The sequence below is a fragment of the Quercus lobata genome, chromosome 1 (genome assembly GCF_001633185.2).
Source record: "Quercus lobata isolate SW786 chromosome 1, ValleyOak3.0 Primary Assembly, whole genome shotgun sequence".
Taxonomy (NCBI): Eukaryota; Viridiplantae; Streptophyta; class Magnoliopsida; order Fagales; family Fagaceae; genus Quercus; species Quercus lobata.
This window is the reverse complement of record NC_044904.1, coordinates 39,994,212-40,016,290: the sequence shown is the minus strand read 5'-3', so window position 1 is coordinate 40,016,290 and position 22,079 is coordinate 39,994,212. Positions and strand designations below refer to the sequence as shown.

The 22,079-nt window shown below is 38.9% G+C and overlaps 2 protein-coding genes across 2 annotated transcripts; both read left to right on the top strand.

Annotated features, from left to right (window-relative positions):
- The first annotated feature begins 6,835 nt into the window (after positions 1-6,835).
- On the top strand, positions 6,836-13,780 carry LOC115990064 (protein FLC EXPRESSOR). Its single transcript, XM_031113930.1, has 4 exons — positions 6,836-7,617; positions 10,111-10,283; positions 10,396-10,478; positions 13,477-13,780. Exons 1-4 carry the CDS (start codon positions 7,091-7,093, stop codon positions 13,567-13,569), a joined length of 876 nt encoding a protein of 291 aa, XP_030969790.1. The 5' UTR covers positions 6,836-7,090; the 3' UTR covers positions 13,570-13,780.
- A 4,526-nt stretch (positions 13,781-18,306) lies between these two features.
- Positions 18,307-19,026, top strand: LOC115953829. Its single transcript, XM_031071636.1, has one exon. The coding sequence runs from the start codon at positions 18,307-18,309 to the stop codon at positions 19,024-19,026; it is 720 nt and encodes a 239-aa protein (XP_030927496.1).
- Positions 19,027-22,079: the final 3,053 nt, after the last annotated feature.

Sequence of the window (22,079 nt, the reverse complement as noted above, 5' to 3'; positions counted from 1 at the left end):
GGGAATTTTCGGTGTCTACCATGCAAATCAAGGGCAGAAAAAATACGGTATCTACACCCATCATTCCAAGAATAAAGAGCCATAAGTTGGGTGAAATAACTTATGTGCTCCACTGGATCTATCTTGCCATTGTAACAGGTGAACGGTGGGTGAGTGAAGTGTCACGACATCTCGATGCATTCATTTCCTCTAAAAAAGGCGACCGGGCTATCCTTCTTAGAGCTTGGCTCATGGCGTTCATGGCAGCGTATAGGCGCCCACCCTTTTCCCTCCTCAGTGATACCGAGTCTCCGTCTTTGGACTCATTTAACCTATCCCTTAACAACCAAGAGTGACTTTGGTGCGATAGTCTCTCCGGATGACTACTTACCGAGCTACGGTTGTGGGACGACCATTCAGGGGACCTTCTTCGGCACCTACCCCTTACCTCTAATTCCAACTCACTAATCTGCCTTAGAAGACTTTCCAGCTCATAGTCTCGATCACTATGGTACGAACCCTCTGGTATGTACAAAATAGTTCTTTCTCCTCTAGATGACGCTACTTATAGGTCATCTTGAATCTTATGCCTATCTCGGCCACGACACTCTCTCCTGCGCTCTTGTTCCATCGGCTTAAGGGCTCGAGATGAGCCCCTAGATTGATTGCCGCCGAACCCCATTGACCCTTCACCTGTATGTTGCCCCTCCATCTAGTAGTTACCTCCACCACCTCTAGATCTTCAGTGTAGTAGGAATTTCCCACAGACGACACCAATTGTGGTGATCCATTCCCAATAAGCTTTGGCTTTTGGGCCTAGACCCCCAATTTACTTGTACTCTGGGTTTCCTTATCTGACAATAAGAGGTCCAAGAAGTGGTTATTGATGTCCCTAATGGAGTTCTAGTGTTGCTTTGGCACCAAACTACCTTGATCTTGGCTTAGCTAAAAAGGCTACTAAGCAGCCAAGCCCTCTCCTTGAAATCCGAATAGGGTTTCCTTCTCCCCGGTTGGGAGATTGGTGGATCGGCTGCAACAAGGGTGGCAGGAGGATCATGCTTTAGGTGGAGCTCTGACTTGGCCCCTTGGGCTATCAACAACCCTCAACCTTTTTTGTCCATAGGTGGGGGCCACCACCGTGGGTCGAGGAGGAGGTGTTTGTCCCGCAGGAACTTAGGCCCCTGTGAAATAGTCTGAAAGCTGAATGTCCCTCCTCTAGACCATCACCTTGGCAATTTGAACTTACTTGGGCTCATTTATAGGAATATGCCGGGCTTCTGCTCGGAAAACTATATCCCCCGAAACATCGTTGAATAGCTTCGGGGAATCCATCCTTCTTTTACAAGGACCTCTTTACCAAGCCTTATTCTCCAAAATGTTTGGCAGGAATCCCTTCAACCAAACGTTGTTATAGAATAGCAGGGGGTGCTTCGCTCGAAATGTGTCTCCCAAATCTTGGAACCCATGTAGGAGGGGGAGCACCCAAGAATGCGACAATCCAAGGAACAACAAGTAGAAAAACACAATATAAAATATGGCAAGTTTAAAGAAAAATGGGAATACAAAAACAAAACCTAAGGTTATCAACCTGCCCTCCGAGGAGAAGTTGGGCAAGTGAGCTCATCAGCAAGCTAGTTCCCACTCACCTTTATGAATTCCCCTTGGGAATTCTTTTTAGAGTCCGGGAGGCAAGAAATTAGCCTTATTCGAGGGTCCCGAATTTTGAGGTAGTAATCGTTCTTAAGGCTAACACAATAACTATAGAGGAAATTTATGTCATAGTGGGTGAATCTTAGGTTGTAAAGCCTATTTAACCAGCTATTGCAGCCGATCACCCTATAAAAGTTGAGTAGACACTAGTCAAGGCTGAGCCCATAAAACCTAAGGTTCCTAGTAACAAAGGGTCTAAAGGGAACCTAACCCCACCTTCTAGGACGGCCATAAGGGGAATGAAGATTGCCCTTGGCACTCTCTAATCCTCTATATTCCCCTCTATACAGTATTCAATGAATACGTCTCAAGGAATATTGTACTTGGCCTTAAATGCCTCTACGGTGGCATCAATATTAACTAAATGGGCGAACCCCATTAATGGAAAAGAAAGGGAATGGAGGAAAAAAGGGTTAGAAGACCCACAAAGAAAAGGGATGTTCTTAGGAGGAGGAGTATTCTCAGGAAGAAGGCTTAGAACTTAGAAGGCTCTAGTATGAGATTGAGAGTAAAGAATGGAAATAGATAAAGTGTATCAGAGAACCCCAGACACTATTTATAGGGGAGGAGTACTTAATGCTTCGGGCAGGAAAATTGCCAACTGCTTCTGCATTTTGATCCACTTGCACCTCGATAATTGAATGGTCATGCAATCCTGAACGTTGATCTTGACAGCTGGCTGAATGCATGCGTGAAGGGCAGATTGTCAAATCCAGTGCATCTATTACCTGATGTTAGGCATCCCCGAAAGGCAATGGTTACATCAAGCACGACCTCCCATGTGGACACAACAGAGGGAGTCGCCACCTAGTTTTTGCAATGGCCTAGGAACCATATATATAGTGTCCTCTCGAGAAATGACATTTTTTATCTTACTAACAGAGATATGGGTTCGGAGTTTAGGTACAGTTTTAAGAAGGTGTTAAGCACCCAAAATCGCCCAACCCTAGGATTGGGTTCCTCTCATTATGTCTTATGTCTTAACCCTATTAAATGCATACTCAATATTGCATTCTAACTCACACACACACTATCATATATCTAAGCATACAACATGACATCAATCATTTCAAAGAACCTAGTCATTCATCTATCATGGCATATCATAACATAAACCTTAACATGTTATTATCATACATATGATCCACCTAGCATTCATCTAGTATCATGTCATCATATCATATTGTAGGTAGAAACATAGGCAATAAACTAATCATGGTATCATCAAGAGATCATTAGAAGATATTAAGAACACAACATGCTTATTCAAACCACCACATCATGTTCATTAATCTTAAACAAGATTAAAAACAAAATGTGTGTACCTATGAATGCATGACTTTCCTTACTTATCATGCTACATCTCAGCACCTATGGCATTAATGCATTTGTTATGATATGTGCCCTTTAAATCCTATTGTATGATACTATGTATGACATTATATATAACATTATGTTGTGATTAATAAAATTGTTTTATTATTATCTAAAATAATGGTAACATGAATATTTGAACATTATCATATAGTCCATGAGATGCATAGTATATGATTTATGTGATCTAGTCACAAAAGATATAAATCATAAGTTCTTTGTAAACTCAGAATTTTAGTTCATAGTCGGTGATGAAATTGGGCATTTCATCTGTGAAAACTATAACATATCAACTAAGATAATTTGTCTTGATCATGGAAGTGAAGACTTCTAGTTGATATGTTTTAAGTATTAAGACATATTAAACTGAACCGCTGTGAGATTTATTATTCTACTAACGACTGTCAAATGAATAATAAATCTCACGACTTCTATTTACATCAACTCTTAATTCTAAGAGAATAATAAACCTGATTATGATGTGTAAGTTGCTTTTATACATCAGGAGTGAGATCTAAAGTCACGATCAAAACCTTAATACATTGGGCAGTCACATTTAATGTCGAATAAATATATATTCTCAAGATGGAATTCATAATCTCTTAACGGAGATATAAAATATTCTCTTGAGATAAGTTTAATGGATTTGGTTATTCAGAATATTAGACCTAACTACTTTAGTAAGAAGTTACTAAAGTATATATTTATGAAATTGGATTTCATAAATATATGATGAATAGCTTAAAGGATTAAATTAGGTACTCAATGATTAAAATGTAGTAATTTCTAAAGTAGCAGTCAACATTCATGACTTTGTATTACTATAAATATTTTATGAGTTGTATGTATAATAAAATCTTGGGATATAATTTATTAATAAGACCTAGAGTGCAATTATATTTATATAATGGTATTAAATATAATTAATGGTAATTTTGGGTTTTTCAAAAGTTGACAGAAAAAGCCCAAAAGCCCAAATCCCACTAGAGCTAATGTCTTATTTGTCCATTTTGGTCCCACTCTAAGTTACATACTAAAACCCAATTAGAATGGCCCAAAAGGCTGGTCCAATTAGATAATCAGTTATATTTAAGGAAAGAAACATACAGAATTTTATAAGAGAATGAAATGGTGTGTATGTGAGTGTAAGCCACTTTTTATTCTCCCTTGAACACATACATATAAACTGATTGAGAGACCACACTTCTTGGGCATAAGTGGAATTGGAGTGAAGATTAAAAGTGTTCCTAAGTACTTCTAATATTTGGTTTTGAATTTCACCGCACCAAGATATGCTCTCTTGTTCTTAAATTCTGAAATTTATGTAGTACATATTATCAATTGCGAATGAAGTAGATTCGTTAATTTTCCACTGCGTAGTTTTGTATGCGATACAAACTATGTTTTTCTAAGAGCATGAACATGTGAATGCATGTTCATGGCATCAAAAAAAAAAAAAAAAACGAAAGATAAACCCTAATTTTAACATGTGAAAACTGATGGGATAGCAAAAATTGTAATCTCTAGTTCGTCCATAGGGGTGGTCTGTGAACCAAAGGCCAAACATTCAAGAAGGTCGTCTATGGACAAAGGAGTCGTCCATAGGCAAAGCACACGGACGACCACATGACACTTAGGGAATTCTCAAGAATGGATTTACTCACATGTTTTGAGGATTCGAACCACGGAATTCTAGAGTGGGAACCAAACCCATATTCATCGCCACAAATTCCTCACAAATGCTTAACTTCCCTCAGCGATTGTAACTTCTATAGCCGTTGAGGAAGTTATGTCAGAATTTACTAATTTCCTCAAATCCGGGGGAAGTTACTAAATCAATAACCGTTCCAAGGTTCTCTATATAAAGACCATCCGGTATCAAATAAAGGCAAGTTTTTTCTAACATTACTCCCTAGAAGTTGGAACTTGATTTTCGAGAGAGAAACTAACTTAGCCATTGGAGAGGACTTGGCCGGTCAAATCCGGGGGAAGTTACTAAATCAATAACCGTTCCAAGGTTCTCTATATAAAGACCATCCGATATCAAATAAAGGCAAGTTTTTTCTAACATTACTCCCTAGAAGTTGGAACTTGATTTTCGAGAGAGAAACTAACTTAGCCATTGGAGAGGACTTGGCCGGTCAACCTCGGTCGCCTTTTTGATAAATGTGTTCATCCTTACAAGCCTTCGCAACAACCATTAGCTCATCAAAGTCGGAACATTCAGCCTACTGATTCTGTGCAGCATCAAAAACCAAACAAAGAATCAAACAATGAAACAGAGACTTATACATACAAAGGAGGATAAAAACAGAAGCATATTCATGCAAGGAAATAAGAAACAGAATCAAATAAACTAGGGTTATGATTTTTGGGCAAGATCATGCGTACGCATAAACAAGCCTGCGTGCACATAATCCAGCCTGCGTACGCAAGTAGGATTACGCATATGTGGTTTCAGCCACAGAAACCTTAGCCAAGAACACAGCAACACAGAAAATAGAGCAGGACTTCAAAATAATAATTCTAACAACCTAACATGGTTTAAAACATAAAAACTATATAAACCTAAACTACATAAACACATATAAACATAAAACAAGCAAAGAAACAAGATTAAGAGCAATCTTAAAACAGAAAATAGAGAAAAGTGTTTAGAACTCAATACCTCAAAACAAAAGCTCTTAAGCTTAATTTTTTACCATTCCCCTCAGTCGAATCTATTCATAATCAATAAAAAAGTTATTAGTGATTTTAAACTCAAAGATCAATGCCAGAAAATACCCCAATCAAAAGAAAATTGACTGGATGATGTTTCGGGGGTGTTTGGTTTAGCAATTTCCATAACTCATATATCAGTTTCCATAACTCATAACTCAAAAAATGGTGAGACCCATAGTAAAAAGGTTGTTTGGGAAGTCCATAACTTTGTTTCCATCACTCAATTATCTGATTTTTGAGTTATGAGTTATGGAAACTGAAAACACATTTTGGCTGTTTTCAATTTTTATTAACTCATAACTCAATGGTAATATTGTAATTAAACACACATAGGGGACCCACAAACAGTACTCAGCCGTAACTTTTGACCTTTGACTTTTTTTTTTCCTTTCTTTTCCTGGTTGGCTATTGGGTTCTTTTTTTTTTTTTCCCCCCTCCTGGGTTGGCTATTCGGTCTATTCTTGGTTTCTTCTTTTCTTTTTTCTTTTTTTCTTTTTTCACTAGTTCGGTCTGTTCTAGTTTTTTTTCTTTTTTTTTTTTTTTTCGCTTGTTCGGTCTATTCTGGGTTTTTCTTTTTTCTTTTTTCTTTTTTCACTAGGTTCGGTAAGTTTGGGTACTGGAAAAAAAAAAAAAAAATTGCACCGGTGACAAGTATGAGACCCACAAATAGCGTGAAAAATATTGAGTGATGGTGCCAAACAAACATGGTATTTTAGAGTGATGAGTGATAAGTGATGAATGATGAATGATGAGTGACAGAAATTGAGTGACCAAAAAAAAAAACCCAAACAAGGCCTTAGTATTTTTCCTTAAGGTTTTTATGCATTTTGAAAATGTACCACGCATATTCTCTTTCGAGTCCTCCTTTCCTTGTCTCCCTTCTTTTGGAGATTTGTGGTGGGACCCAATTCCTCATAGGTCGTACCGTCACAGACCCTTCATTTTCTTTTTGTTTGGATCTGTTATATCCTTATATAGGGCTTTTCAGCTTGCACATATTCTTGGGCCCATCATTTCTTTATTTAAGAATTGGGCTTGTCATTTTTTAATTAAGATTTTGTGCCTATCATGTTTTGTTGGTCTGGGTACCTTTGTAAGTCCACAGATCTTTTCTTCTTTTTTTTTTATCATGGGCTTAAACGAGAGTCGAGACTCTCTCAAATCTCAGCTCAGCGACTTCCCAATCAGGCAATCAGTCAAAAAGATACAAATCCTCCAAATAACAGAACCAAAACGAGAATGAGAAAGAGGCGCTGAGAAGGAGTAAAATTGAATTGCATTGCAAAAATAAATAAATAAAGAAAACATGTCCAGACGAAACCACCACCGCGAAATCCAAGTCCCACTCTCCCGAATCGAAGACCGTCGTGGTGGTCTCCTCCTCCACGGTAGTAGGTCCCACCACCCACACTCGTTGATCCTCGAAGACCGCATCGCCATCCAACACCGCGAGATCCAATCCCTCCTCGGCGATAACCAACAGCTCGCCTCCGCACACGTGGCACTCAAACACGACCTCTCCGCTGCTCAGCACGACCTTCGCGTCTTATCGGTCACCGCCTCCGATATCAAGGCCGAGAGAGACGCTGAAATCAGAGACGTCTACGAGAGGTCCTTGAAGCTCGACGCCGAGGCTCGAGCCGTCGATGCTATGACGTCAGAGCTCGCTCGTGTCCAAGCTGACTTGCATCAATTCGGCTCGGCGCGCCAGGACCTCACGGCGCAGCTTCAGGCCCTCGAGGACGACCTTGCGAGGGTTCGTGAGGACTCGCAGGAGGTTCCGGAGATTAAGGCCGAGATTGAGATCATGCGCAAGGAAATTCAGAGAGGAAGGTAACATTTTTTTTCCAAGTCAAAAAAAAAAAAAAAAAAAAATCTTAATTGCGATTGTGCGAATGTGTTTTGTTCATTATTTGAGCATAATTTTGTTGATTACGGAGATTCAAAGGGAAAGGTAGTTTTGGAGATTAGTTTTAATGCAATTTCACTCACATTTTGATTTTGATTGTTATAAATTTAAATTTTAAAAAAAATACTTTGATTTTTGTTTTCTATATTATATTTATTTGAAGCTACAGATTCACCGTTTGTGATGGTTGATGAGTTTATTGACATATCTGTCATTATACTGCGAATGTGAATCTCTTGGTAATAGTTCTAGTGCTGGAAGTAGTATTACATTTATTTTCGGGTTATCTCTTTTTGCCAAAATATATTTTAGCTCATGAACGATTTTACTTTTACTCACTGAGAAGTTAGGGATCGCTTTTACTCGGTAACACACTTAAAGTGATTCCTTTTAGTCCCTACCAAACTTAAGTGATAGATTTTATTCCCTATTAAATTTAAAGTGAACGTCTTTAGTCCCTAATATGCTTAATACAGCGATGACAAGTCAGCTTTTAGTTTGATCACATCATCTAGAGGACTAAAAGCGATCGCTTTAAACATTAGGGACTAATATTGTTTATGGTCTAAAGTTTAGGGATCAACATCTTATCTTTCCCTTTTTTCTAATGCCTTTGATTTGGGTATTAGTTCTTGATTCGGAATATATAATTAAAAAGGTAAAACCTCAATGATTAGACCATCATAATTTATATTAAATAATACATCTATCCAGTTTTCATAATTTTTAAATGTATGAATACAGGCCAATACACAAGTGTGAAGCCTTGCAATCTACTTGAAAACTTTATTGATCTTGAATGTGGATAATTGGACATTAAAAAAGAAAAAGAAAAAGGAAGTCTTTGAGCTCGTGCATAACGCAATAGATGAGGCTAGTGATTATTACTTATTACAATGAAAGCCAACTTTACCCAAAAATGGAAGGGGAAAAAAAAATCAAATTCTAGGGAGTAGGATTAATCATAATATACTGGTTTGTATCAGTATATGTCCTTTCTTGTTACATACCATCCTTAATTAGTTCTTGACTCGGAATTCATAATTAAAAAGGAAAAACCTCAATGATTAAACCATCAAAATGTATATGAAAAAATACATCTAGCCAGATTACATAATTTATACACGTATAATTACAGGGCCTATACCCAAGTGCAAAGCCCCACAATCTACTTGAAAAACTTTATTGATCCTGAATATGGATGATTGGACGACTTCTTTTTTTTTTTTTTTTTTTAAGTCTCTAATGAGTAATGAGGCTAGTGATTATTACTTGAGATGTTCGTATAGACATTGTAAGCCAAGATGCATAAGATAGATATTATATGCCAATGTTACCGACAGAAAGCCAGCCCAGTATTTGAACAACACTTTCTTGTTTTTTCATATCTGTTGTTTATCTTTTCTTTTAACCTATTTATATCAATTCTCCAAAAAAAAAAAATTTATTTATATCATGCATCATACAGGAGCACAGTTTTATAGGTTGAAGGTAAGCACAACAAGATGAACTATTAGAAATTTAAAACATGGATAGGTGTTGTATGTGTTGCTGTGATGGGGAGTCGGTAGACCACCTTCTTCTTCATTGTCCTGTTACCCATTCCCTATGGACTTTTATGCTACAAGCCTTTGGTATTCATTGGGTTATGCCAGGATCGGTGGCAGGTTTGTTATCTTGTTGGCATCAGTGGCTTGGGAAGCATAATTCGGACATTTGGAACTTGGTTCTAGGGTGCTTAATGTGGATTGTGTGGTCGGAACAAAATCGTTGATCCTTTGAGGACAAAGAGAAGACGTTGGATGAGTTAAAGGTTTTATGCCATCGTAGTCTTTGGAGTAGTCTCATTGTTGGGGTTTTATTGATTGTTCTTCTCTCTCTGAGTTTTTGTCCTCCCTTAGCTTAGTTTCCTGACTACCGTCTGTTTGTTGTGCTGTTTGTTTCTTTTATTTCTTCTTGTTCATCATCATGAACTTCTTGTATTTTTCTTTTTTCTCTCATTTATAATAGTTTTCTGATTACCTATCAATAATAATAATAATAATAACAATAATGATTTAAATTAACTTAAAAATAACAAAAGAGATACCATTTTTTGGGCTTGACCACTAGATCTAGATATATGCAAGTTGACACAGCAGATGACACTTGATCTATGATTTGGAATGATATTAGAGCAGAAATTACTTGAAACTAGGCTAATTCAGTTGCAGAAATATCAAAGAAAAATTATTGAGAAACCTATGATAGATTCATAATCTGACAAGAACTATATAGAGAACTTGAATTGACTTGTGGAATGAATTAAAGTCGAAAAAAAAAATGATTTGAATTGTTGATTGAATATATTAAGAAATTGCATGATTTTCTTTCCACAAGTTTTAAATGTGGCCTCTTTCATTTTTGGATGTGAATAGGGCTGCTATTGAATATGAGAAGAAAACGCGTGTTAGTAACCTTGAGCAAAGGAAGGTAATGGAGAGAAGTATGATTTCCATGGCTAATGAAATTGAAAAACTACATGCAGAGCTAGCTAATGCTGAGAAGAGAGCAAGAGCTGCAGTTGCTGCAGCCACAGCAGCAAACCCAAGTAATTCACCTCTAACACAGTAGATATGAGTGATTGCAAACTGCAGCATCTGCAGAACTAAAGAGATATATTGAATTCAACTCTTTAACCCTTGGAGTGGTTTTATTTTCAGGTCCTGGATATACTACAAGCTATGGTAATCCTGATATGGCATATGGAGGAAATTCATACCCTGATCCCTATGGCATTAATAAGGTATGTCCCATTTTATGCTCAATTAAAAAAAGGTCATACCCAGTGCACAAAGCTCCCACTTTTTCAAGTTTTGGGAGAGGTCAGGGTAAGCAACTTTACCCCTAATTTTGTTTGGAGAGGCTAATTCCCAGACTCGAATCCGTGACTTGTTGCTTATGGTAGAAGGCACTTGCCATTGCAACATGACCATCTTGTGCTTAGTAATGCTATTAAATTCTAAGACCCCTAGTGCAGTCCTGATTACATATAATTTTTTTTTTTTTTGGTGGCTAAAATATTGTTTTTGTCCCTAGACTTTGTATGAATTTCACCTTTAGTCCTAAACTTCAAAAGGTTCGTTTTCGTCCCTAAACTATTGACAATGTTACAGTTATCAATTTTCAATTTAAAAAATTTGTTTTTCATCGCTAAACTATTTTGACAAAATCTCTTTAAAAAGTATAGGGATGAAAACAAACTTTTAAAGTTTAGGGAGGAAAGGCAAAATTCATGCAAACTTTAGCCTTTAGGGTTGGAAACAATATTTTAGCCTTTTTTTTTAATATCAAACTAGATTGATATTAAGGTAACTTTGGCACTTAATATTTTAGTCTGAATAGTAACTCCAAGAACTAAAATGCTAAAACAATCAGTACTTGATGGCACTACAAATAAATATACATGGAGATGGTATTGAATTTCCCCATCCTTTTTACTTTTCAGGAGCAGTACCCTAACTCTTAAACATAAACAATAGATAGTTTCAGATTACACACCGAGGAGGTGGTAGTGGATTGAGTGTTCAGGCTGATGAATAGACCAGCAACAAATCAACAAGAGTTGTTACTGGATCTGAATTCTATCTTCTTCTACTTCTTCTTCTTTTTTTTAAGTTAATTTTTTTTTATAGGTGAGAATAATTTTATTAAAAAAGGCTAGTTCATGTAAATGGACACAAAGAGCCTAAAGAATTACAAAAAAAAGGAAAAGTTATATATTGAAAGACAGTGTATCTAAAAACATAGCAATAGATTCCCCATTCATAAAAATTCACGCTTGAGACCAATCAAATAAGGAGCTAGAGAAATTGGATGGCTAGCAACTCATTTCCTATGCAGTCCCCATCCTCAAATGCGTGCCAATTGTGTTCCCTCCATATAGTCCACGTCAGACATGAAGGAACCATGTTCCAGATATCTGACGAATGCATACCCACCTAATTTCTCCAGATGTTCCAAATATCTATTGAATGCTTACCCACCCAAAAACCAATTTCTCAAGTAACAGACAATCACCTTCTCCATAAAACCCCAATGTATCCCAAAAGATTTGAAAGCAAAGCTCCAGTCATAGGCCACCTTACAATGAACCAATAGATGATCCACTGTCTCCCCACTATATCTGCACATGATTCTCCATCCTACTATAATGTAGCCTCTCTATTTGTAGAGCTATTGTACAAGTCCGGAAAAACCACCTCAAAGGCTGATTGCCACACCATAGTCATGCCAAAACCTAATTTGGTTACCAATTCCTACATCAAAGTCAATGTAATGCAAAATCTATCCCACCCCATCCTAATGCTCTTCCACAAACCACACCCATGAGTACCTCAAATAGGTTTGGAAGTCCAACCACCCCACTCCTTACTGAACTACCCAACTCCTGGCTGAACTTTGTAGCTACTACACGCCTCCATAAACAAGTTTCCTCTACCCCAAACCACCAAATCCATTTCCCCTACAAATCCTGATTGAAGGTTGTAAGCTCCCTAATCCCCAGCCCTTCATTAACAATATCCAAATGGTGTTTAAACTCATCCCCCAAACCACCCCCACAAGAATTTACTTTGTCATTTCTCAATCTCATTTGCCACACTAGTAGGGATAGTAAATAAGAAGAAATAATATGTAGGTAAACTCAAAAGAGTACTCTTCAGCAATGTCAATTGACCCCCTTTATATAACCTCTTTCAGCCCGCTAAACCACGCTCAAACTTCTCCAAAATATGGGTTCCAAATCTACTAGGTCTTAAAAGGAGTCCCCAGGGGCATACCATGTCATAGGCAAACACCCCAACCTCCAGCCCAAGATATTCTGAAACTCACCTACTGGAACCATCTCTCTTGCTAAAGTTAACCTTTAGGCTTGTCACTTCCTCTAAACAAATCACCAACAATCGAACATAGAGAATCTGTTCAGTATTGGCATCACAAAAAATGATTGTTTTATCTGCAAACAATAATTGTGTGGCACACAACCAATCTTCCTCCACATTACCAACCTTGAAGTTCTTAGGGAGTCCCACCTTCTCCATCTTGCTTAGCATCCTACTCAAGAGCTTCATAACCAGGACGAGAAGAGCAAAGGAGATACAGAGTCTCCTTATTGCAATCTCATAAGTTACGTCTAAGCTCTATCTTGTAAGATATCCCTAAAGGATATGACTTCGCTTCTAAACCAAACTGATTCTGCATGATCAGTTACCAACTGAGCTTACAGTTGAGAAGTATTAGGGTTGAAAATAATAAGGTGGAAAGCTGCTTTGCTCAACATTTTCTCCCCGACTTTGGAATAGAAACCTATTACACTATGTAAGTTTCAGGTATCCATGAATCTGCAAGTTGACAGTTACATATATAAAACTATGATTGGGACACCTGTCTCAATCCCCAGGTATATGTATTTATAAAAGTGAAAGCATTGATATCTATCCAAGAAAAAGAAAAAAAGTGAAATTATTACTGTCAGTTCCATTGTTACTTATGAAAATAATAATAATAAAAAAATAATGTCAGTTCCATTGTTATTTACACAAACCCTATAAGTCACATATCCAGTTCTCAGACTATAATATCGACAACATACTAGCTGTCACCAGGTTAATCTATGTAGTACCAAACTAGCACGTTATACCATGTAATCTAACGACTTTATTTGATACTACCAGATAACTTTGTAGCTCCCAAGCAAGAAATTATGGTCAATCAGATCTCTTAATATTGTGTGCTTCATTCAGGTTCAAGGTGCTGCTAATGCTGGTCCTCAATTCGTTTCTGGAGCAATCCTGAATGGCCCTTATGACACACAACAAACACATGTACATAGATAGGCTTTAGTGCGAAATAGAAATAATAAGGATTCAAACAAATTTTTTATCTGGCCACTAAGAGGTCATATTGCCTGAGCTCTAGCCAAAAAAAAATTTAGAGTTGATTTCTTTTTGGTAGTTAGTTGATATTGTCTTTATGGCTTCTTATTACATAGCATATGCATATCTTCCTTAAAGAGATAAGTTGCATCTATATTATCCCATTTCTTTTTGTTCCCCTGTCATTTTACTCTTAGACTTTGATACCAGCAAGAAACGTGAGTTCTATATTTCTGGGAGTATTTTTTTTTTTTTTTTTAATTTTGTGGGGAGATAATTACATTGAACAAAAAAGCATAGAATTCCAAAAACAACTAGGCCATTAAGCCCCCATTCAACAAACAACAGGATCAACCGAGAAGTCATTAAGTAGATCCCAACAGGATCATTTATTAGATAATGAGTTACACTCATGCTTAACCCAATTTAACAAAGCAGAGCATTCTCCAGAAAGTATCAGCAGCTCCTTAATGTCCTGAACCACTGTGTGAATCTCCCAGACAATCTCTTGAATCTTGGCACCACCAACTGAGCATCACCTTCAATATCTTACATTGTTAAGAGCATAATCTTTAAGAGCATCCATATTGGTGGAGCCATAATTTTAGCTATTTAGCTCTACCGAAAGTTACTTTATTTATTTTACTTTCTCACTTTACAAAATTTCCAACATCAGTGTTTTTATTTTAGCTTTTAACATAATAAAATAACATAAACTACACAATAAAATAATATATATCCACAAACACCTATTTATTATTTTTTCTCACCATTCATCTCTATCTCTATATCTTCTCCCTCTTTTTGACCCACAGCTCCCATAGCACCACCACCATCACCACCACTCACTGTCATGGTTGTCAAAATCTCGATTTGGATTCTACAATCTTACGATTTTATAATCTCACCTGCCCAAAACGATCCGAATTTTTCAAGGATCTTTACAATTTCAAACGACCTTGGTTTCTTGTAATCTTCTTTAACTTGACAGAATGCTTAGTTGAACCTAAATGAAAAATAAAATCTCAATAGATTAAGTTTTTCCACTCTAATGTAGAGAGAGTGTCAATTGGACCCAAATAAAAAAAAATATCTCAATAGAGTGCCACATTTTGAGATTTTTGGCATTTTTAAATGATGTTTACAAATGAATGTAGTGATGTATGATAATTATATCAATGAATGTATAATTTATGTGATTATTTAACATACCCATATGTTTTTTTTTTTTGTTTTTTTCTCAAATAATGTAGGATCTCACGATCCGATCCTACGATTTACGATTTCACTTACCTCCCATGATCCTACGTAGGATCCCAATTTTGACAACCTTGCTCACTGCTGTGTCAAACCAACCCAACCACCAACCCACGGCAAAACCCACCATCGATTTGCCACCAACCACGATCCACCACCACAAACCCAACAACCATCAATCACCAATCTACCACCATCCATGATCCACCATCAACCACCGATCGACCACCATGAACCCAACCACGATCCACTACAAAACCCATTAACAAAAAAATAAAAAAAAAAATCTAGCAACCCAAACCACGGCCACGATCTACCCATCAAAAACAAAATAAAAAACAAAACCCATTAAACCACAATCCACCCAAAGAGGGGAGGCATGGCGACGAAATCCAACAACCCAACTACCTCAAAACCCAGATAAAATCCAGCCACACCACCATTAACCCACAATCCACCACAAAACTAACAAAAATCCATTGCCATAAACCCACTACCATGGCCAAAATCCACCACTGTCAAACCCACAAACTATTAAACCTGAAACCCACATTGAACACGGCGAAACCCATGGCTTGGGTTGGCGAGAATGAGGAACTGAAGAGAGAGCTGGGTCGGTGGAATGGCTGGGTTGGAGCTGGGCAAGCGAGCTGGGTTTGTGGTGGCTGGGTTTGTGTAGATTGGCGATAGAGGAAGAGAGAAACTTAGAGGGAAGATAGAGAAGAAAATGTGAGGAGAGAGACGGCTGGGATGAAATGAAAGAAAAGGAAGAAAAAAAATAAGGAAAAAAATTATTAAAATAATCAGAGTAGTGTGAACGTGCGAATATTATTTTTTTTACCTTTAAGCTACAGTGCACTATAGCAAAGAAGCCAAAAATTTTGGCTATAGCTCCACCAATGGAGCCTTATTTTTGCACTTAGTAGTGCTAAAAATAGTAATATAGTTTTTTAGCATCACCAATTCTAGTGCTCTAATTAAAGTTACTGCAAACCTGAAAGCTGAAGTTTCAGCTTTTGTGGATTGCTAGTAGCCACTTTAGATGACCACGCTTCTATAACTCTGCGGGAAACTGCTGCCATAAAAGCTTCCCAATTCCCTACTACAGCATCAACATACATTTTTAACCAATCATACATCAAGTCCTCGCTCATTAAGGGGAGTTCTGACATGATGTAGCCTTGCTTTCTTTCTTCTTCTTCTTTGTTGTCTTTATTATTATTATTATTATTATTTTGGATAATTTGATAGTTGAGAGAGAGGAGATTTGAACCTTATACGTCTCCATCGGAAACACTAGAAGATTCCAGTAGAGCTACAAGGTTCTTGGCACATGATGTAGCCTTGCTAAGTTAACTGCCCTAGATAGATAGACTTCTTTCTAAAGGGCATATTATTCCTTCTTGTTCACATCAAAAGTTATTGCAGTCACAATGGACCACTCCTGATTGTTTCTAGCATCCATCCTTTCATACCTATATCTCAATTGATACTTCTTCCTCCTACAATAATGGAATGGAGGGTAAGGTCATGGGTTCAAGACCTACTAGATATGTAACTTACCTATAAAAATAAATCAATTGGGGACCGCATGTATTTGGAGTCTAGACTGTCTACCCAAGAACCAATTGCATAATCTCCTGTGGTCAGCTTTCATGGAAGCAGCTATGCCAGACTTCTGAATTGCTTGGCCTGATCATTAACAAAATTTGTAGATGCAATTTTACAAACTACGGATTAGGTATTGAGGTTGGCATTAATAAGGAAAAGAACATTAATTTACAAGTAGGTGAATCATTAATCAAAGTGTGGATATAATACTTGCATTGCTCTCTATATTAAGCTGCATAGAATACAGGTCTCTCTCTCTCTGTCTCTCTCTCAACTGCCAATCATTAATGGATAGATAGAAGGGAGTTCATCCAAACAATATGCAAGGCTACGGAGGTGGATCAAAATTTTGAAATTTTAGGACAAAATTAAAATTATCCCAAATGTTAATGGTGTAATTTGCAATTTAATCTTTTAGTAAAGTCAAAATGAAACTCAAAAGCACTATATTCTCGTTTCAAATTGTTTGATTTTTACATTATTTTTTCTCTAATCATCCTAGATGTCAATTCATCGTTTTTTTTTTTTTTGAGTTCTCAAAGTTGATATCTTTTTCTTCTCTTTTGGGGGTTCATAATTTTGTTTCCATTGGAGAATTTAAGGTAGCATGTAACTTTAAAGTCACAGCAAATTATTACTAAATTTAATACATAATTCATAGATAATCAATCATCAATGATTGATTTTCTATTACTAATATTAGATAATAACTTTTTTTTTTTTGTATATTTATATTAACTTGAACTTAATTGCATTAAAAATAATTATTATTTTTATATATTTATATTGAAATTTATACTAACTCCATCTCAGGGAGAAATTTAATTCTCTAATTATATTACTAAAATAATATTAATAATTTTCCTAATTTACCTTTTATTTTATATTAAAAATTCAATGTCCATATTTTACTCAATTTTAAATTATTGTGGACGGTTTGAATTATATCTCAATGATAAGTTTGAATTACATCTGATATCGAATCAGATCAATATTTGAGCTATCAAATGAACATTGTACTTTCCTTCATATCAATTATCATTTCATACTTCTTGATGGGAATGATGAGAAACATTACCTTGACGAGGTCAACCTAGTGACGAGGTCACTCCTGACGACGAACAAGCCATCACCAACGAGGAAAGGAAAGTCATTCAATGGTGCCAGTAAGTAACCTGGGCAGTTACGAAACCAGCAAAACAGACCGTTGGAGCCTAATAAAAGCCCCATAATTGGACTGGAGGCGTTACAAAAGAGAGGCATTAACACCCCAATGGCTAGCAGTCAAGCTCACATATATAAAGTCCTCACATTGGCAGCATAAGGTACATAGATACTGAGACTTTAAGAGAATACTTATTACTTTCTAGTTTTGTGAATTGTTTTACTGTTCTAACTTTGGCATCGAAGGCGTTGTGGCAGGCACCACACCGGTGACCCCTTTTTAAAGATACACAGGTGCTGACGGGGAGTTCCATCTGCCTACTACAACTGACGAGTTTACACTTCATCAGTTTGGCGCCGTCTGTGGGGACGACATTCTCAAATTCATATTTGAAAACGTAGTTTCCGTCAACCCTCTACATTCAAATGGAATCCAACCCAGATTCAGCAACCTTGGCCCAGCAAGTCCAAGCCCTTACAGCCACCATTGAAGAACTCACCAAACAGGACCAGGAAATGAAGCTACGGCTTTAGCAGGTTCAACAGGTTCAATAGGAAGAGAACCGGTCCAAAGGCAACCTGAAGGGAGAAGGGGATAGTCACCGGAGAGGAACCCCTCAGAGGCCAACTACTCCAGACGAGCAGAACTCGGATCTCCTTCGAGAAATGAGGAAGGAAATGGACGAACTAAGGAGCGCCATTAAGGAGAAGACGGACCGAAACGTAGACAAAATGGTAAGGGCTACGGATTCACCATTCACCGCCGCGGTACTTGAATGCCCTGTACCGTCAAAGTTTCGCTTACCTCAACTTGAACCATTCGACGGACTAAAAGACCCACAGGATCATCTTAATACCTTCAAGACGACTCTAGGTCTTCAACAACCACCTGACGAGATACTGTGTCATTCCTTCCCAACGACTCTCAAAGGAGCTGCAAGAGAATGGTTTACGAAGTTGCCAAACTCGTCCATAGACAACTTCGACCAGTTAAGTAGTGCCTTCTTGCGCCATTTCATAGGGGGGCAACGTCCAAGGAGGCCAGTAAACTACTTACTCACCATAAGACAGGGAGAGAAGGAAACTCTAAGGTCGTACGTCAAACGATTCACCCAGGAGACTTTGGAGGTGGACGAAGTTGATGACAAGGTACAGTTGACGACCTTCAAAGCGAGGTTGAGGTCTAGAGACCTCGTGGCTTTCCTCGCAAAGAACCCCTTAAAAACGATGGCGAAAATGCTCCTGAAGGCACAGAAGTACATGAATGTTGAAGATGCTTTAGCTGCCATAAAAGATGCCGAGAAGCCAGGAGACAAGGCTAAGAGGGAAGACGTCGGAACAATGACGGGAACAGGAGGAAGGATGATAAAAATCCTCGGACGGTAAGATTTACTCCTCTGGTTATGCCTGTTGACAAAATTTTCACGCAGATCAAGGACGAGCATTATCTCAAATGGCCCAGGCCATTACACTCATCCCCCAATGTCCGTGACAAGAACAAGTATTGTCGGTTCCACAAAGACCACGGCCACCACACAGAGGATTGCAGAGACCTAAAGGAGCAAATAGAGGAGTTAATACGGAAAGGGAAGTTACAGAAGTATGTGAAGAAAGGAGAATATAGCAAGTTTAGGGACGATAATAAAGTCCAGCATGAATCCTTCTCCCGGGATGACGACCGTCCGTCCCAGCCTCCACACAAGGTGATCGGGGAGATAAACACAAGTACAGGAGGACCGTTCTCAGGAGGATCGTTCAAATCACTCAAAAAGGCATACCAGAGACAGGTGAACAGCGTCCACGCCATACTCCGTCCAAGCACCGACGAACATACCAGGACATGTCTTCCAGTGAAGGAGACGTCATGGGACTAAAGCTGCCCCACAACGATCCCCTGGTCATAATGCTGAATATAGAAGGGTTCAATACCAAAAAGATCCTCGTTGATAACGGAAGTTCCGCGGACATCATCTACTTCCCAGCCTTCCAACAACTGAGACTAGGTCCTAAAAGACTTTGCTCTTTTGACTCTCCACTCGTCAGCTTCAGTGGAGACAGGGTCTACCCCAGAGACATAGTGACATTGATGATGACGGCAGGAACCTACCCAGTACAGTTGACCAAACAAGTAGACTTCTTGGTGGTAGATTGTCCCTCATCCTACAATGTCATCATTAGGAGGCCCACCCTCAACAAGTGGAAAACGACGACGTCAACCTACTGTCTGAAAGTGAAATTCCCAACAGATAATGGCGTCGGTGAAGTGAAGGGTGATCAAGTCCTGGCAAGAGAATGCTATCAAGCTGTACTAGCTGGGAAGGAGAACCACACATGGATGATTGAAAAAAAAAGAAGAAGACAGGATAGAGGTCCTGGAAACAGTGGAATTGGTAGAAGGAGATGCGAACAAGACGACCAAGATAGGGACGACGTTGAGCCCCGAGATGAGAACAAGGCTCATAAGGTTCCTTAAAGAGAATCTAGATGTCTTTGCATGGAGTCACGAGGACATGCTGGGCATATCTCCAGAAGTCATCCAGCACAGGCTGAATGTGGACCCAGAACGGAAACCCGTTCAGCAACGACGAAGAACCTTCGCCCCAAAACGAGATCAGGCAGTTGCAGAGGAAGTTACTAAACTCTTGACGGCTGGATTCATCCGGGAAGTGTATTATCCTGAATGGCTCACCAACGTCGTCCTGGTAAAGAAAGCAAATGGAAAATGGAAGATGTGCGTAGACTTCACCGACCTGAACAAGGCATGCCCAAAGGACAGCTTCCCTCTACCGAGAATAGACCAGCTCGTGGACTCCACAGTCGGGCACAAGTTATTGACGTTCATGGACGCCTTCTCAGGGTACAACCAGATAAAGATGGCTGAGGAAGACCAGGAGAAGACCGCCTTCATCACAAGTCAAGGACTCTACTGTTACAAAGTAATGCCTTTTGGGTTGAAAAATGCTGGAGCTACGTATTAGAGGTTGGTGAACAAAATGTTCAGTCAACAGATTGGCAGGAACATGGAGGTGTACGTGGACGATATGCTCGTCAAGAGTAAGGAAGAGCTCACACATCTGGACGACTTGAAGGAAGCTTTTGCAACCCTCAAAAAACACCAGATGAGGTTGAATCCAAGTAAGTGTGTTTTTGGGGTAACCTCGGGGAAGTTCCTGGGATTCATGGTGTCCCAGAGAGGAATAGAAGCAAACCCAGAGAAAGTACGAGCTATCATCGACATGGCCTCACCAAAAACCGTCAAGGTTGTTCGAAAACTCACAAGAAGGATAGCGGCTTTAAACAGGTTCGTCTCTAGGGCTACAGACAAATGCCTGCCCTTTTTCAAAACTTTGAAGCAGGCTTTTGCTTGGACCGACGAGTGCGAAGCGGCGTTCCAAGAATTAAAACGTTACCTGAGCAGTCCACCTCTCCTAAGCCCGTCCAAAGAAGGAGAAAACCTATACTTATACCTGGCAGTGTCAGCCTCGGTAGCAAGTGCAGCCCTGATCAGAGAATAGGGCAAGAAGCAGCTCCCGGTTTACTACGTCAGCCAAGCCTTCCAAGGAGCTGAGGCTAGATACCCAAGGATCGAAAAGATTGCATTTGCGCTAAGGCAATACTTCCAGGCAAATCCCATTCTTGTAATGACGGACCAACCAATCAAAAAATCAATGAACAAGCCCGAAGCAACAGGCAGGATGGTCCAGTGGGCAATTGAACTTAGTCAATTTGACATCGAGTACCATCCCAGAACAGCGATCAAGGCACAAGCTCTGGCGGACTGCATCGCAGAGTTCACTCTTCCAGATGAGGATGGGATTATCGACGAGGTAGACAGCTGGACGATACAGACTGATGGTTCGTCAGCCCAGAGGAAGGGGGGAGTAGGGGTCATTATAACCACCCCTGACGGAGAAGTACTGAAATATGGGGTCCAACTAAAGTTCCCAGCCACCAACAACGAAGCTGAATACGAAGGAATACAGACGGGACTGAGGTTTGGGAAATCTCTTGGTGCCAAAAACTTGTTGATCCAAAGTGATTCAAAGTTAGTGATCGGACAAATCAGGGGAGAGTACGAGGCAAAGGAAGAAAGGATGCAGAAATACCTCAAGCTGACGAGACAACTAACTCAGGAGTTCGATATAGTGGAGTTCGTGCAGATCCCAAGAAGTCAGAATATGGGGGCTGACGAAGTATCAAAACTAGCGTCGTCAGAAGAAGGGGGGATTAGCACAGACCTGACGATGGAGGTCCAGAAACACCCTAGTATCGAAGAGATTACAACATTCACCATCCAGAGCACAGACAACTGGATGACGCCTATAATATCCTACCTCCAGGATTGGCGCCTCCCTCAAAACACAGAAGCTAAAAAAATCAAGAAGAGATGAGCTAGGTTCACGATTTTGAATGACGCCTTGTACAAGAGAGGCTTCTTT

Coding starts and splice junctions, on each gene's coding strand:
- LOC115990064 (XM_031113930.1), top strand. CDS start 7,091: ATGTCCAGACGAAACCACCACCGCGAAATCCAAGTCCCACTCTCCCGA. Junction 10,284..10,395: donor AGCCACAGCAGCAAACCCAA/GTAATTCACCTC, acceptor TTTTATTTTCAG/GTCCTGGATATACTACAAGC. Junction 10,479..13,476: donor ATCCCTATGGCATTAATAAG/GTATGTCCCATT, acceptor TGCTTCATTCAG/GTTCAAGGTGCTGCTAATGC.
- LOC115953829 (XM_031071636.1), top strand. CDS start 18,307: ATGAGGAAGGAAATGGACGAACTAAGGAGCGCCATTAAGGAGAAGACG.